The following is a 15,874-nucleotide window of genomic DNA, read 5'->3' as shown; positions in this document are numbered from 1 at the left end:
CTAGTAAATACACAAAGTTTCGTCATGCATGGTGGAAAATTTTAAAGTGATGTTAAAACACATTATTTTGAAGGCCTGATTGTGTTTGTGAGGTGCACTTTAATATGTTCATGCTTCGTTTTTAATTTTTTTTTCATATAATTTACCTTTATTCTACACTGCTCTGTCCCTTCTTGTAAAAACGGTATGGTTTCCGGTTTTTATGAATCCAGTCCCTCAGAAATACGCAATGGGCTCAGATTGGTTAGCTGGCCCAGCTGTGTTCTGATTTGCTAACCGCCTAGTTCACATGTTTGATGATCTGTAAGTTATCACGGGCTGTGGGCGGGGCGGCGCCATTTCAGGGAGTCGGAGCCTGCTGGATTTACACAAGGGGGTAATCTAGCGCTCGGAAAGCGTTCCACCCCTAGGGGCTGCCATTTGCTAACCAAGCCATCACCTGCTGTTAGCATCCCATTGACTCCCATTCATTTTTGAGTCACCTTGACAGTGAATAACTTTACATCTGAGACGTTTAAAGACTCCATTTGTCTATTGTTTATTTCTAAAGAAACACGACAATGCATAAAAGGCTCCATTACCTTGTATCTTACACTATCGCCCCGCAGAAGCTGTTTTTGTAAAAATAGGCTAACGATTGCGTCATAACCAACGCGACTCTGTCGCACAGTTGAGAAATTACCGTATAGACCTGAGGAGACGCTCGCAGGCAATCTTTTACTGTCTATGAGACAGTCGGGGTGACGTGGAGACATAAAGTCTGATAAAGTCAAGGGAGAAGAATGGGGAGAAGCCCATAGTGAGCCAAAAGCAACGGGAGAAAATATTTAAACAACGTGATTCAGCTTTCACTTTCTACAACTACTAGAAGACCTACAGCTGTCCGACAGGAGGCTCACGTCACATCTACGTCCTCAAGCTCAGTCTGAGCCTGCGCAGTACTCTCAGCCATCAGGAAGTGAGTGCCCCTAGGTTGACTTCATTATTTAGCTGTTGACGTCAATGGGGTCGCTGTGTCCATTTCTTTTACTGTCTATGGATTTACAACACAAGATCATCCACTTCACCTTCACGTGACATTTTTTGATTGTGTAATGTAATTTAATTGTATGAAACCTAAAATAAAGTCAGTCACTCACTCACTCACTCACTCACTCACTCACTCACTCAGCCAATGTGGTAAAGCAGATTTAACATTTTCGAATTTGGCAGTTGATCGCTGAATGTTTTAATCGTACGCTTTAATCGTAAAGATGAAATTCTCAAGGTTATTCTCTTATGCATAATTTTTTTAAATTATTTTTATAACTGTTTTAGTTTACCTTTGCTCTTTTCTTTGGTTATCATCATTTTATTATTTTTACTTCTCTTTACATTGTATTCTTTTTCTTATGCATTTTTTATCCCTATTTTAATTCCTTTCTATAAAGCACTTTGAATTGCCATTGTGTATGAAATGTGCTAGTTAAATAAACTTGCCTTGCCTTGCTGCAGGGACCAGCATAGAATGTGATCATATTGTTAATTTTATGTTTTTAGCATTGTAAAACATTACATTTAACTTTACATTTTTTTAAAACATAAAACATTAATTTTATGTTTTAATTTTTTTTTAAAAATGTATTTAGTTATTTTTATGTTTTTAGTATGCTGCATGGACCAGCATAGAATGTGATCATACATGTCAAAGGGTTAACAAACTGGTTTGCAGAGGCAAACAGCATTGTCATTTATTTACTTCCTTGCTAAAAACATAAAATTAACAATACAAACTACTACAGGAAAACACACAAAAGAAAAATACATCATATGGCCCGTAAACAGCTTCTGATTTTAAAGTTGCAACTGCTCCATCTTTCAGGACAAGCTGTTGTGCTAATCCTGCTTTGAACTCGCGACGACTGTGAGCTTTAAAGGGTTAGTTCACCCAAAAATGAAAATGATTTCATTAACTCACCCTCATGTTGTTGGACACCTGTAATAGCTTCGTTCATCTTAGGAACACAAATGAAGATATTTTTGTTGAAAGCTGATGGCTGAGAAAGGCTTCAGAAAGGCCTCCATTGGCATTCAGTACATTCCCACTCACAAGACCCATAAAGGCACTAAACACAACGATACAAAGTCCATCTCACTACAGTGGCTGTACAATAATTTTACAATGCGATGAAAATAGCTATTGTGCACACAAAAATCTAAAAAACGACTTTATCCACCAAGTTATTGACGTGAACTCAACGCATGCGCGAGAATATGATGCAGATCCGCCTTTCAGATTCATGACCCGGAAGAGGAGGAGCGCCGCTACCGCGTGAGTTCACGTCTGAGACCTACACGGAAGACAATAACTTGGCGGATAAAGTAATTATTTCGATTTTTTTTTGCACACAAGGACTATTTTCGTCGCATTAATAATAATAATAATAATAATGTGTTCGATTTATATAGCGCTTTTCAAGGCACTCAAAGCGCGTTGTAAAATTATTGTACAGCCACTGTAGTGAGATGGACTTTGTATCGACGTGTTTAGTGCCTTTATGGGTCTTGTGAGTGGGAATGTACTGAATGCCATTAGAGGCCTTTCTGAAGCCTTTCTCAGCCATCAGCTTAAAATGAAAATATCTTCATTTGTGTTCAGAAGATGAACGAAGGTGTTACGGGTGTCCAACGACATGAGGGTGAGTCATTAATTAAATAATTTTCATTTTTGGGGGAACTAACCCTTTAATTCCTACATAAAATGTGCAGCACAGAGAGCGAGATTTAAATTTTAACCATTGATCCCTAACTCCCCCGTCCCTAGGAAGGCTGAACAAAGTAGACCTACAATCCATTACAGCGTTTCGTCGGCATTGCAAAATGGCTTCCCCCTCCCCTTATTTAATATTCTCGGAGGAGGGGTTTATGTAAATATTGAACCCGCTGATGTCAGCGAGTCTGGAGGAAAAGGCTGTAGTACCTACCGGTCGTTTGCTGTTTTCCTTAGAAATTGATCTCTTTAAAAGCAAATGTCTCTCTTTTTTTTTTTAACTTTGAATGTTGTAACTTTGCAGATGTTGTTTATGCTCAAACAGCAACATTACGCACTAGCTAAAGTTAGAAAAGTGAAATGGTGTTTAACCACCCCTTTAAACCATGGCTTTCATCCAACACCTGGAAAATGTTGCCTTCAGAGGACACCTTTCAAGGTAGGAAAGCATCAAGCCACGTCCAAATCTAATGTTTGCTTCCCTTCCTGCCTCCTTAGATAAACTACCTCCATCGTATTGATTTTTTTAAGGCAGCACAGATTTATCCTTCGCTGCCTTTGATATCCCACAATCCTGTGCTTTCCGTTCTGTGACAGTTAAGCTGGGAAAAATAGATGGTATCCAAAAGTTGTGTTTGAGGGTCAGTTTGTGTGTAAATGTACATTTTTTACAAACGCTTTTCACTTCTGATGTAATTTCTAGTGAGAAATGAATAATGTTGTAATTAAATATTTGTTTAGTTCTCACCAAAGCTCTCTCTATTTTGCTGTAGATCATTAAACAGTTACGCTGCCTTAGAAGTCTGTCCGAAATTAGTTTTGTGATGTGCCTTCATGCATAAAATACTGCCTTACAAGCCAATGTCTGATAAGGCAGCGAGGCAACGAGTCAGCTGCTTAGGTTTTCTGACGCAACCCATGTGTTACTTACAACCAACGCGTTAGGTTGTGCCCCGCGCTCCCCGATTAATTTTTCTACATGACTCTTTTATACATGAAACTTTGCTAATGCAATCGCTAATCGAGACAGTATGAGAGAATGTGACTTTATAGCTGTGCTGGTGTGTGAAATAGAAATAATCAACATTGTAAACATGCATTTGTAATACGACCAATCATGTAGAGTAATAAGACAAGTTGTGTACCAAATGATGAAGGCTACTATACACTGCTTAACATTACACCAGACATAACATTATGCTGAAATGATTGCCTCTTCATCAAGGCACCTGTTTTTTTTTTTTTTACAGGGCTCTGTCACTTCGGTCTAGATTACTCTTGGTTTTGTGACAGAGCCCTGACACTCCTGTATTGTTTGTCTTGTGTCCTGTCTTCAGAGTTGTTTTGTGTTTGGAGTGTGGTGTTCAAATCCCGGCACATCAGTCTAGTCTGGTTTCGGTTTTGTGTCGGGGCTTGGACATTCATGCTCTGAGTGTTTGTCTTTTTGTTGTGAGTGCACGGGATGAGCATTCGCTCGTTCTCGTGCGTCTTGTGTGAGCGTGCAATTCGAGTTCGCTCAGCTGTACACTCTTCTGTATGTGCTTTCATGTTGTCGTGTTTTGTGTGAACATGCAGCTTATGAGTTCTCATTAGCTGCATGTTCATGTCACGTTTGGTGTGAGCACATGGCTGTCATGTTTCTTTGTGCCATGTGCTCTCGGCTATTGTCTAACTCCGCCCACCTTGTTTCCTGATTATTGGTTTATTTGCCTCACCTGTCTTCCCTCCCCTTGTGTTTGCAGTCCCTTGAACGTAGTTCATGTTTCCCTGCTCGTCGTCAAGCCAAGCCAAGTCTTGTTCTTGTTTTTCCCACTCAGGGTAGTTTTTGTTTATCTTGTTTTATTTTATTTAATAAAGCCCATTCCACCTGCAAATTGAGTCTTCGCTCCTTTCCTTTCACCCAACCTTGACAATATTAGGCAGCAAGTGAACATTTTTATGGAAGTAAAATAATGCCAAATGTTTTTGAAACAAAAAAGCTTGTTGAATTCCGTAGCCTGATGGCCAAAACTGAGAGACTCAGGAGGAGTTTCTTCCCACAGGCCATCAGACTCCTGAACGCTGTCACTTAACTACATGTGACTTCACCTCACTCAGTACTAACAAACTCACATACTGATATTGCACTGCACTTTATTCTTGTGTTCATGTAACTACTCATTATAATGCTGTTTGCACATTACACTCCTGCACTTCTGTTATCCACGTATTTATTTTTAATCCAGTCTCCAGTTTACTTTATCTCACTTATTTTATTCCACATCTCTTATTTCATTTACTGGATTTATTCATAATTCTACATATGTATATATATATAGCACCTTTATCCTATTCCTATTTTATCCTATCCCTATTTTATAATTTATTGTGCTTTTTTTGTTAATTGTTATTTGCTGTCCATGGAGCGGACCTGTTTACATTTCACTGCCGGTTGTATTCTGTATAACTGTGTATGTGACAAATAAAACTCTTGAACTTGAACTTGAATTGCACTACTTGGAAAAAATATGCATTGCATTAATCATGCTTGCATTTAAATGAATTTTATTTTGAGGGCTTGCATTTTCATGGGCTCAGTTTCCACTCAGTTTCAGTCGATCTCATGTCAGTCTTTAGTTTTAGTAGAGCCTATTTATAAAAGTAAGATATGCTGAGTCTTTCCGAAAAAAAACTAAACGAGCGGCTGGAGGCGTATCCTGTGGGCAGAGCTAAAGCGCCACAAGTGCGCGCAGCTATTCCGTTGAGAGCGTTTAAAAGCTGTGACTCACACCCAAAATCTGCGGAAACATGTAAAATTACACTCAATCCCACCCTGAAATTCAAGCCCTGTAACACCAACAAAATGAATCCGGAACAAATGAAACGAGTGAGTGAGGGGAGGCAGGTTTGTCTGCAGAGCGAGAAATTAAAACTGCTTAACATTTGAAAATTAGTATTGGAATATTCAGTATCGATATGTTTGAGAAAATCAATATTTTTGACAACACTGTATTGCACTTAGTTTATTATTTCATATGCCTTTTTAAAATACTACAACTAAAAATTGAGATTAATGGGAATAAAAAAGTTATAATATATCATAACATACATTTTAAAATATAACATACATTTTAAAACATATATTATCAAAAAAACATGTTGGACATGCAGTACAATAGTCAGTACCATGGCCCTACCATATGATATTTTGTAAGGTTACCATGCAGAGTGCCTCCTGAAAATCAGAATAAAAAAATAAAAAAACAAGTAACTAAAAGTATCATATGGTATATTGTAAAGTAGGCCACCACAGTATTGGATATGAATAAAAAGACACAAGGTGACAGTGTTTTGTACAGGCCTGCTATCGAAATACCTTGATAGCTTCCCAGTACTTTTTTCACAACCACAGTCCTTCTTAGCTGTCAAATATAGCAGTAGACATCCACGATGAGAGGGACAGGTTGATTTGTATATGCAAACATTCAAAAATATGCTCATCATCTTGCTTGTTTGTAGTTTAATGCTGCCGTTTTGACGCAGCTGCAGTCAGTGCCTGTGGTAATCTAAGTACTTTTTTTATTACTGATGATGAAGATGATCACGATGATGAGAATAACCGTGATTATGGCCACCGAGCTCATGATAAAAGCTTTGCACAGCGGCGTCCGCAGGATGGTGATCAGCACAGACCTCTCTCCGGCTGAGCTGTGCTCCCCCCCATCGCCTGCTGGGTTCCCGACGTCCAGACTTTGGCTGACGGTCTGAGCCGGGGCAGAGCTGGGCACTCTCTTCACCTGCAGTTTGCCTTTGCTTCGGTTAAAACGGATGCTGTAGACGTGCTGCATGGCAGCCGGGAGGTAGGACAGCACCGTGGAGTCATTCGCGAGCTTGGGAAGACCCAAGTCTGGTAACGGGGTGTAGGCACGGCACAGCGGGCACTGGATGGTGTTGGGTTGGGTGGACTTCACGTTCATCCGCGCAAGACACTCCAGGCAGAAGGTGTGCTTGCATTCGAGTACTTTAGGGGTGTTGAAGATGTTGTTGAACTGGCAGAAACAGATGGCGCACTCCAGATCGGGCGGCTCGCCGTCATCCGAGTCGTCTGGTTTGTAGGGGTCACGGAGGTAGTTCGGGTCGGACTCCATGACGGAGGGGAACGTGAGGGAGAGGGAAGTCAAAGGGCATCTTCAACGTCCATGGCGATGTGGCAAGTCTACAACAGTACAACAGATTTTTTAAATTCATTTTTTGTGTGCTATTATTTTTAACCACCACTCATAGGAAATAAATAGATCAATACATGACATGAAATAAAAAAAATATACCCGACTCTGTGAATATTTACTTATGTTCCTTTTATGTTAGTCGATTTTGATAAAAACGCCTGCCAAATGCAAAAATGTAAAATCAAATCAAATAAAACAAAACAATTAAAAAAAACTGGCATTGCACACTATAAATATTGTAGGCTCTTTGACAAATTGCTTTTGTTTTGCTATTGGTAGCTGCTTTTTATAAAAGCCTCTGCAAAATTAAATTAAATTATTTTTTTTCCAAAATAAAACAAAACAATAAAACCTGGCATTGTACATTATGTCTTTCTTTGGATAAAAGTGCCTCCCAAATGCATAAATGTAAAAAAAAGAAATTAAAAAAGATGTAAAAAAACAAAAAAGAAAGAAAGGCATTGTATGATTATTGTTGGCTTTTGACGCATTGCTTATGATCTTTGATTGGTAGTTGCTTTGGATAAAATCATCTGCAAAATGCAAAATATATATATTTGAATATTGTTGGTTCTGTGTTGAATTGCTTATGTTTCTCTATTATAAGTATTCTATTGTTGTGGATAAAAGCATCAGCTAAATGCATACATGTTAAAATAATCAAATTAAATACAATTTGTGAGATTTATGAGCCCATATGGTAATCCTGTGTTTTGTATGCAGGTGTGCCTGATTCCACATCATTTTTTTTAACTAGCCTGGCTAGCAACAAACTGTCGTGCTCAACCAGCTTGAGTAAAAATAACATGCGCTGCTTGACCAAATTTGTTCTCTTGACTTCAGGTTGCTCCAGAAGGATCCTCCGTGTCCCCAATCTAAAACTTTACAGAGAGCGTAGTACAATTGGAAAACAGACTTGTTTGTCATTCTACCCACGCAGTTGACCTGTTCTCAATAACAGATTTGCCTTGGAAATTATTATAGGTTTTCATCAAAGAACGGCTCAAAATATGCAAAGCAGCAGAAGGGTGTCCCATTACTGATGCCCAAAATGCAGATAGAAAGGATTGGGTTACTTCATTAGAGGTCCATTTAGCCTCAAATGATCATAGTTTACATTTATTATGCAGTATAGTCAAATATGATGCTTTTAAATTAGGCATTTGCCTACCATTTCTTTCTTATTCTACAGACATACAAGATTTGAGATGATTGCTGCACAGTGTAAAACATAGAAAGCAGAAATGTTTTTGTCTTAGTTTGATGTGCACATGCTCAAACAGACACGACACATTTTTGAGATATGTTTCCGTCTGCAGGCAACCAGTGGAGACACAGGGCTCACAACTGATCTAAAGTATCCAGATAGAAATGTTTTGCCCATATCCAGATAGAAATGTTTTGCCCATTCTCAAAGTGCCCAAGCAACATCGCTCAGCAGCATTGCTGAAAAAGAGTTGCCCCATGCATCATCAACTTAAGGCCTGGTTTCACAGACAGGGCTTAGACTAAGCCAGGATTAGGCTTTAGTTCAATTAGGACAATTAAGTAGCTTTTATAAACATGCCTTAAAAATAAAAAAATAAAAAGAAAAGATCATTACTGGTGTGCATCTTGAGATAAAACAATGGCACTGACACATTTTAAGATATGCCAGTGCAAGATGCTTTTAGTTAAAACAACTCAAAAATGCATTTTAGTCTGGGACTATAAAGTGATACCCATGAAAAGACCTTCGTTCATCTTCGGAACACAAATTAAGATATTTGATGAAATCTGAGAGCACTCTGACCCCCGATAGACCGCAATGTAATCACCACTTTTAAGGCCCAGAAAGGTATATGACCAGAATACATTTTGTGCAAAAAAAACAAACAAACAAATGTAACGACTTCATCATTCTCCTACACTATTCACATAGTAAACACGGTACAGCGCTTCCAGGTTGTACTCAGAACGCCGGCTCATTATTGGCCGACGCTGTTCACGTGAGCATGATGCTGACACAAGAGCTGGCCAATAACGAGGCAGCGTAGAACCTGGAAACGCTGCACTGTGTTTGCTAAGTGAACATTGTAGGAACAAATTAAGTAATTTTTTTGCACACCAAAAGTATTCTATCGCTTCATAACATTAAGGTTGAAACACTATAGTCACATGGACGATTGTAACAATGCCTTTAAAGCTGCCGTAAGGAGTTAAGAAAACATCAACATAGCCTAAAAACTTGAACAAGCACAGCTCACGGGTCACTCCCCCTTGCTCTCTGCTGCGCTACAGCCCTCCCTCCACAGCTCCTCCCCCATCACAACGGAGCCGGCCGTGAACGCGCAGGGCCACCGATGACGGCGGATAAACAGTTACGGCACATTCACTGGGACGGACGAAACATCAACAATATGATTTACATTGACCATGGCCTGCCCATACTTTGACTACAAAGTTGATCCTCAAAATATTACGTATTTTGCAACACATGTAATGTAACTTTATGACACTGCACTATTTCTATAAATAATAAATAGCTAGTAAAATAATATAACGGTGACTAACATTACAGTATGCAAGTAATTATTCTATCAATATGTAATGCTAAATAAGGTTTGCTAGTACATTATTTCAGCAACATAACAAGCCAGTGAATTATTAGGTTTTAATAGTTGCTTTGCATAGTGCGTGATATTTTATCTGTATGTTTTGCGGCTAGAGTTTTGGCACTCAGTCAATGGGCTCCGACGAGTATTTCACATCCACAGCGGCTTCGAGGAGCTAAAATAATAACTTATCTTAGTTGTGTAGTTCTTAAAAAATGAAACAAATCAAGCAGGGATGCTTACTTGTCAAGCAGAAATCTGGCTAACTCTGCATTGGTTTTTAATCCTTTCAGGACACGTAACGTATAGCTCCCTCCACTGTGGAAAAGCCACTCCGATATTTACCCTTGTTTTATTTCAGGCTTTATCTAATTCTTTCTTTTTGTCTTTATCATCATCGTCATCTGTCTTTTTCCGTTTACCCCTCTTTATTTTATGAGCAGGTGCCACTCGAGGAATTGGCAGTTTAGATTATTTGTCCGCCATAAGCAAAGCTACGGCACACCAGTAATCTTGAATCTGAACACCTGAACGCGCTGTGCATGAGAGCGCACAAGCTTGATTGACACAGCTAAGACACAGACACTCCTCCTGGCTCTGATTGGTTGTTTCTTACCGGGAGCGGTGTATTTCTGCAAATGGCAATAGGACCACTGGGAGGAGCCAGAGGAGCTTAATTTTTGCACAGATTATCTGTCTCATATTCTACTGTCATGACAATGACAGGTTTAACAAATATGTAATTTTTTTTTTTTTTTTTTTTTTACAAAAGTTACCTACTGCAGATTTAATACCTTTCTGGACTTTGAAAAAGTTGCAATGATGTTGCGGTCTATAGATGGCTCAGAAACCATCCGGATTTCATCAGTTAATTCGTAATTTGTATCCCAAAGATGAACGAAGGTCTTATGGGGGTTGAAACAACATGATGGTTAGTAATTAAAGGGACAATATGTAAGATTTTTTGGATTAAAATATCTGAAAACCACTAGAGCAATGTTATATCTTTCGTTGACTTGTGTACTTACATTATCCCAAAATGTTTCCAAGAATGTTTAAAACTAGAGAATTGAGCCATTTTAACCAACATGGACCGTGTCCATGCATCGCCTACCAATGAAATCATATCCTCTTTACCCTCGATTTCCTGTTTTATTTTGTATGGAACCATGGAAACACCAAAGATGTTTTATTATGTGTGTATTATGCATTATGTTATTATGTATTATATTTATTAGATGCATTATGTGTTTTATTAAACAGGTGAGCAACTGTCTGAATACATTCATCAACAGAAAACGAATCATTGTTATATAGCTCAGCAGTTAGTCTTATTGTTTAAATCTTGTTTTCTTGATTTACTTTGAGTACCATGCCTAATATTGATCTAGTTTACTGCAGTGTGCAACAAGTGTCTCATAGTAGCAGCCGAGAGAACACAGAGTAGCATTATAACATAGACCAAACTTTCAACACACTCGAATGTATCTAATATGATAAGACAGCACTGCGTTACCCCACATGAGCGAAAGAAGCCAAAGCGCTTGTATGCGGCAGAAAAAAAATCAAACAGTGAAATCAAGCTATGCCTTTGTATTGAATAAGTGACCTCTAGCGGCTAAAAATGACATATTGTGGCTTTAATGACAGAATTTTTATTTGATCTAAAGCCTGGTTCAAACTTCATATGTTGAACATCTGATTTCAGAACATAAGATGCATAACACATTTGTAGCACAAGTATGATAGCATGATCTCATTTAACCACCACAGACATTGCATTTGAATGGTTAATTAATGAACTACTTGCTTTGAGCCGTATTTTTGGCTTGACATTTATCAAAACCACTCTTATGTGTTAATATCACCAGTTCTACTTGGTATAAAGACAGCAGATATAAAAACACACAGTAACACTTTATGTTGATGGTCCCTTCATTCTGTTAACGATAAGCAACTTTGCAAATACATGTCAACTAACGAGCTTAATATCTGCTAATACATGCTTCCCAAAAGAGACTCCCCTAACTATAAGTAACTTTGCAAGTATGTGTCAACTTATTCAAACCTTACCCCTACCCAACAATGTGATGAGAGTTAGAAGACATGTAGGTGCATATAGAATGTTGGGACCATCAAAATAAAGTAAAACCAAATACAAAAATATATTACATATGTAGAAGCACAATAACTCACTCATCTTCTGTAAATACGTCTCTTCTTTTTGTGCCCTGGAAGTCGAGGCTGCAGTTTGCGTCTTTGTTGCCTTTCAGAGAGAATACGATGCGTTGGTGTTTCTGTCTTTCTCTCTTTGGACATCTACCACAGTTTCCCTGAAATGTTTTACATAGAAAAACAAAAAAACAAAACACCAAGTGTCTCTCTACCACTTTTTTTGCTCAGCTTTCTTTCTTAGTCTCTCTCTCTACCACTGTGTTATAAAGAATGGCAGCATTTGAATACTGGAGCATAAGGCAGGAGGAAATGCAGAGCGTGTAGTCAAATATGGCCGGCAGGCAGATCGGCAGTGTAAACTCTACAACCCTGACCTGAAAGACACAGAAACAAAGAGGGAATAGGGAATACACACCTGATCTAAAGCCTGAAGTGAAGATACCTCCATACTTCACAGAAGAGCCTATTTTTTAAAATAACCTTTAAAAAAGGGGTGACAGTAAAATTATTAATGGTATTTCAAAAGAACATGTTGGCACGTGTTTAAAAGTACAGTGATTGTACCATTAGTATTTTACAAATAATAATTATTATAAAAATGGGTTACACTTTATTTTAAGGCATCATTGCTACAGTGTAATTATATATTTAAGTACTGAGTAATATTAAGAACATGTAGCCTACTTACTATTAGGTTAGGGTAGGATTAGGGTTAGTTAGTTGGTTGGTTGCATGTAATTATGCATAATTTACCGTTATTACTATGGTAAGTACATGTAACAAGGACACTGTCCTGCCAAAAAAAGTCACTGTTTGGATTTAAATAGTGAATGGTTGGATCATTATTGCAGTGATTATTGTAATTCTGGAAACAGTTCTTACCCTAACTGATGGAGTGTGTAGCTTTTCATTTTTTTTAAAGGTGCACTATGTAGGATTTTTGCAGTAAAATATCCAAAAACAAACAGGCCAGTGTAATATATTTTCTTCAGTTGAGTTCTTACAATATCCCAAACGTTTCCAACTATTTGCAAATTGTGCGAAAATTAAATTCTTAACCAAGGAGCCGGGATTTCTGGAGGGAGTCGTCTGTCAGTGGCGCATATCTGTGTTACCCTCGGTTTCCGGTTTTATTCTGCAGAAGCGCTTTACTCTTAGCAGTGTGAACAAGTTTCACAGCAGTCACTGAGCAAATGCACAGAGTAACGTCATAACATCATTTTAAACACACTTAAATGTATCTAATATGATAAACAGAGCTGCGTTACCTCATACTCATGACCGGAAAAGAAGAAATGGTGCGCGACTGTCTCGTCATAATAAAAGTCCCGCTGCTCGTGAGGTGCGTGTTTCCATAATAATCGCTCCAGAGGCCGTGCTCAGCTCCTCAACACTCGGTCCTGCTCTGCTTCACACTACAGTAACGTTAATAACCGTATCCATGAACATGATTTCTGCCCGAGTCCTTTCCCGATTCTTTTCCACCGGCTGTCAGGTGAAGACCATGTCCCAAGATTCTGAGCTCAAACTTGGCATCATCAAACTGCACCTTTGTTTTGAATAGGCGCTCTCTAGCGGTTGGAATAGTTACATAGAGCAGCTTTAAACAACCATGTAGGAAGACACATCATGGCCATATTCCAAGTCAAGATGACAATGTCAAGATTCATCAGCTCAAACGGTTAAAGAATGGATGTGAGGGAGCATGAAGAATCATTTTTCACACATGAATTGGCTCCTCTGAGTCCAGACCTTAAATTCATTGAAAGTCTTTGGGATGTGCTGGAGGAGACTTTACAGAGTGCTGGACTCTTGCATGGCCAATACAAGATCTTGAACAAACATTGATGCACCTCTTTGATGGAAACAAATGTTGTGATGGTATTTCCATCAAGAGGTGATGCTAAATTTTTGGTAGTAGCATTAATAGTGTACAGAATAGAATGAGGAAACATTCAACAGATGTCTCCTGCCTTGCCCTACGACTAAAGCCGATTTTCCATTGTCGGGCCAAACGGTTCTTGAAATGGAAGAACCATTTCCATTCCAAGTGGATCTTGGGAACGTAAGGTTCCAGTTGTGTTTCCACTCGAGCCTGGTATGGCACGATTACAAACCGTTCTCAGCCCGGAATTCTCTGCACGGTTGTCTTTGCTGAACTGTGCTGGTAGAATCGTCACCATACAGGATTGGTCACTTGTCCGTTGCCTGGCTACCTTTCTCTGTAGCTGGCCTAGAGCTCTATTTGAGAAAACACAAATAAATAATAAAATTAAAATAAATATCTGATCATTCTCCATAATGCGGCCGTTATTTACATCTCATATCATCAGTAAACCATTGTGTTACCAAGTTAACGACTGACACTTTTGTATTACATTCCAAAGAGTGGAATGTAATACAATTTTCTAGCCTGGCTCTGCCCTCCTACGTACTTCCGCTCAATTTTCATTTTCCTTCAGTACTACGTCTGGGACTGCTGTGTAGTCTTAGGTTTTCTCCGAACAAATTTTTACCGGTCCAATCAGCGAACAGGGGGAGTGGCTGAGAACGATGACGTTGATGTCGAGCGCTAGTTTGAGATGTAGTTCAGTAATGGCGGCTGAGAAAGATGCAAACTAAACCATTCATTGCATTGTGGCACCGCTGCCGAATTTCCAGAAGTTAAAGCCCCGAGTAATAACAGTCTTTGCTGGGGTTTGTTGGTGGCCCTCCAAGAGGGTAAATTCAAGAAAAGTTTGATTTTCCAGATCGCTTCGTTAGTGATGAAGGAGTTGGCTGAAGCTATTTGGACGGTAACTGTTTCTCGTGGGGTCGGAAGGTATTGCCATCATTTAAGTTACAGGGACTGGTCAGTTATTTTATTGCCGTCCGTCTCACACCACCCGCGTAAAAATCCCCGGCCGAGTTACCTACTGCTTTTGACAAATGCAAGGTCGTGTTGATTTAATAGCTGTCCGAATCCACATCTCTGAGTTTTCAACAATATATCACTTCAAAATTCACTGTTTGTAATCATTTTTGACCACTGCAGAACACCATACGGTTGCTTTGCTGTTATTTGGATGGATTTCTAGACTTGTATTTCCTTAAAATGCTGGCAAGTATTTACAAGAGCAATATATTTCATCACCGCTCAAACTAATTAAAATAGAAACACTTAAACATTTGAATTGGTCCGTTATTTATAGTAGCATTTATTATCATACCAAGCATATGACATTTTATTTACAGCATACAATGATGTTACGGACCACGTGAGCGCCGCGTTCCCGATCACAAAACTCTCCTCTCCACCGTGGCGTGAATAAATCACAATCCGAATGCACGAGTTTTAGGTTTTATCCTATAGTTTTATTACTGAGGTAGCATGCACATGTGCACTTTTATTTTGTCGGATTTGTGTGAAACAGGAAGGGCATATTCCCTCATGATATTTGACACAAAGTGATGAGCTTTGACCCATCTTTGCTTACAAAGACAGAGATGCTCCCTTTACACCCACTCACGATACCCTCATCTATTACCAGTTCACCTATACTTATCATAGGCTGTTTCGAAAGAGTTTAACTTTTAAAGCTTTTCACTTTTATTTTGCATCTGTCCAAACTTTTGTGGAATGTGAAGCAGCCATTAAAAAAAATATATATATATATATATATTTACAAAATACAAGTTGTTTAGTGAAAACATTGGAAATCTTGTCTTTGTCAGTTAAATAAAGTTGAAAGAGAATTAACAAATTGTTACTTTTGTTAATTGTTAATAAATGTACTGCACTTGGGTCAGAAGTTGACTAAACTTAAATTAAAAATAAATAAATAAATAAGTACGGAAACCTGTTGTCTTAAAATTATTCATAACCCATGCGTGATTGAAAAAAAATTAATTATGTGAACTTGACAATTCCACATAACTTACTTTTTAAAATTACGCATGGTTTATTGACTTTTCCTCATATTTTTATGTCAACTGATCATTTTTTACAGTGTAGATAACAGACTAGTATTATATATTTTGAGCTGTTAATAAATACCATTGTACGATCTTGTGATATGGTTCTTATTTCACTCATATTTCATGAACAGCAAAGATCAAGCCACACGTATTATTCCACAGTTTCCATGTCATGTTGTGTCTGTATGCAA

At 38.5% G+C, this 15,874-nt stretch overlaps 1 protein-coding gene across 1 annotated transcript; it reads right to left on the bottom strand.

Annotated features, from left to right (window-relative positions):
* Positions 1-5,760: 5,760 nt before the first annotated feature.
* LOC137072068 (RING finger protein 223) lies at positions 5,761-12,135 on the bottom strand. Its single transcript, XM_067440282.1, has 2 exons — positions 11,748-12,135; positions 5,761-6,944 (listed from the first exon to the last, which is right to left on the bottom strand). The coding sequence occupies exon 2, from the start codon at positions 6,874-6,876 to the stop codon at positions 6,295-6,297; it is 582 nt and encodes a 193-aa protein (XP_067296383.1). The 5' UTR covers positions 6,877-6,944; positions 11,748-12,135; the 3' UTR covers positions 5,761-6,294.
* Positions 12,136-15,874: the final 3,739 nt, after the last annotated feature.

The sequence above is a fragment of the Pseudorasbora parva genome, chromosome 3, assembly GCF_024679245.1.
Source record: "Pseudorasbora parva isolate DD20220531a chromosome 3, ASM2467924v1, whole genome shotgun sequence".
NCBI classification, from domain to species: Eukaryota; Metazoa; Chordata; class Actinopteri; order Cypriniformes; family Gobionidae; genus Pseudorasbora; species Pseudorasbora parva.
This window is presented reverse-complemented; position numbering and strand designations above follow the sequence as displayed.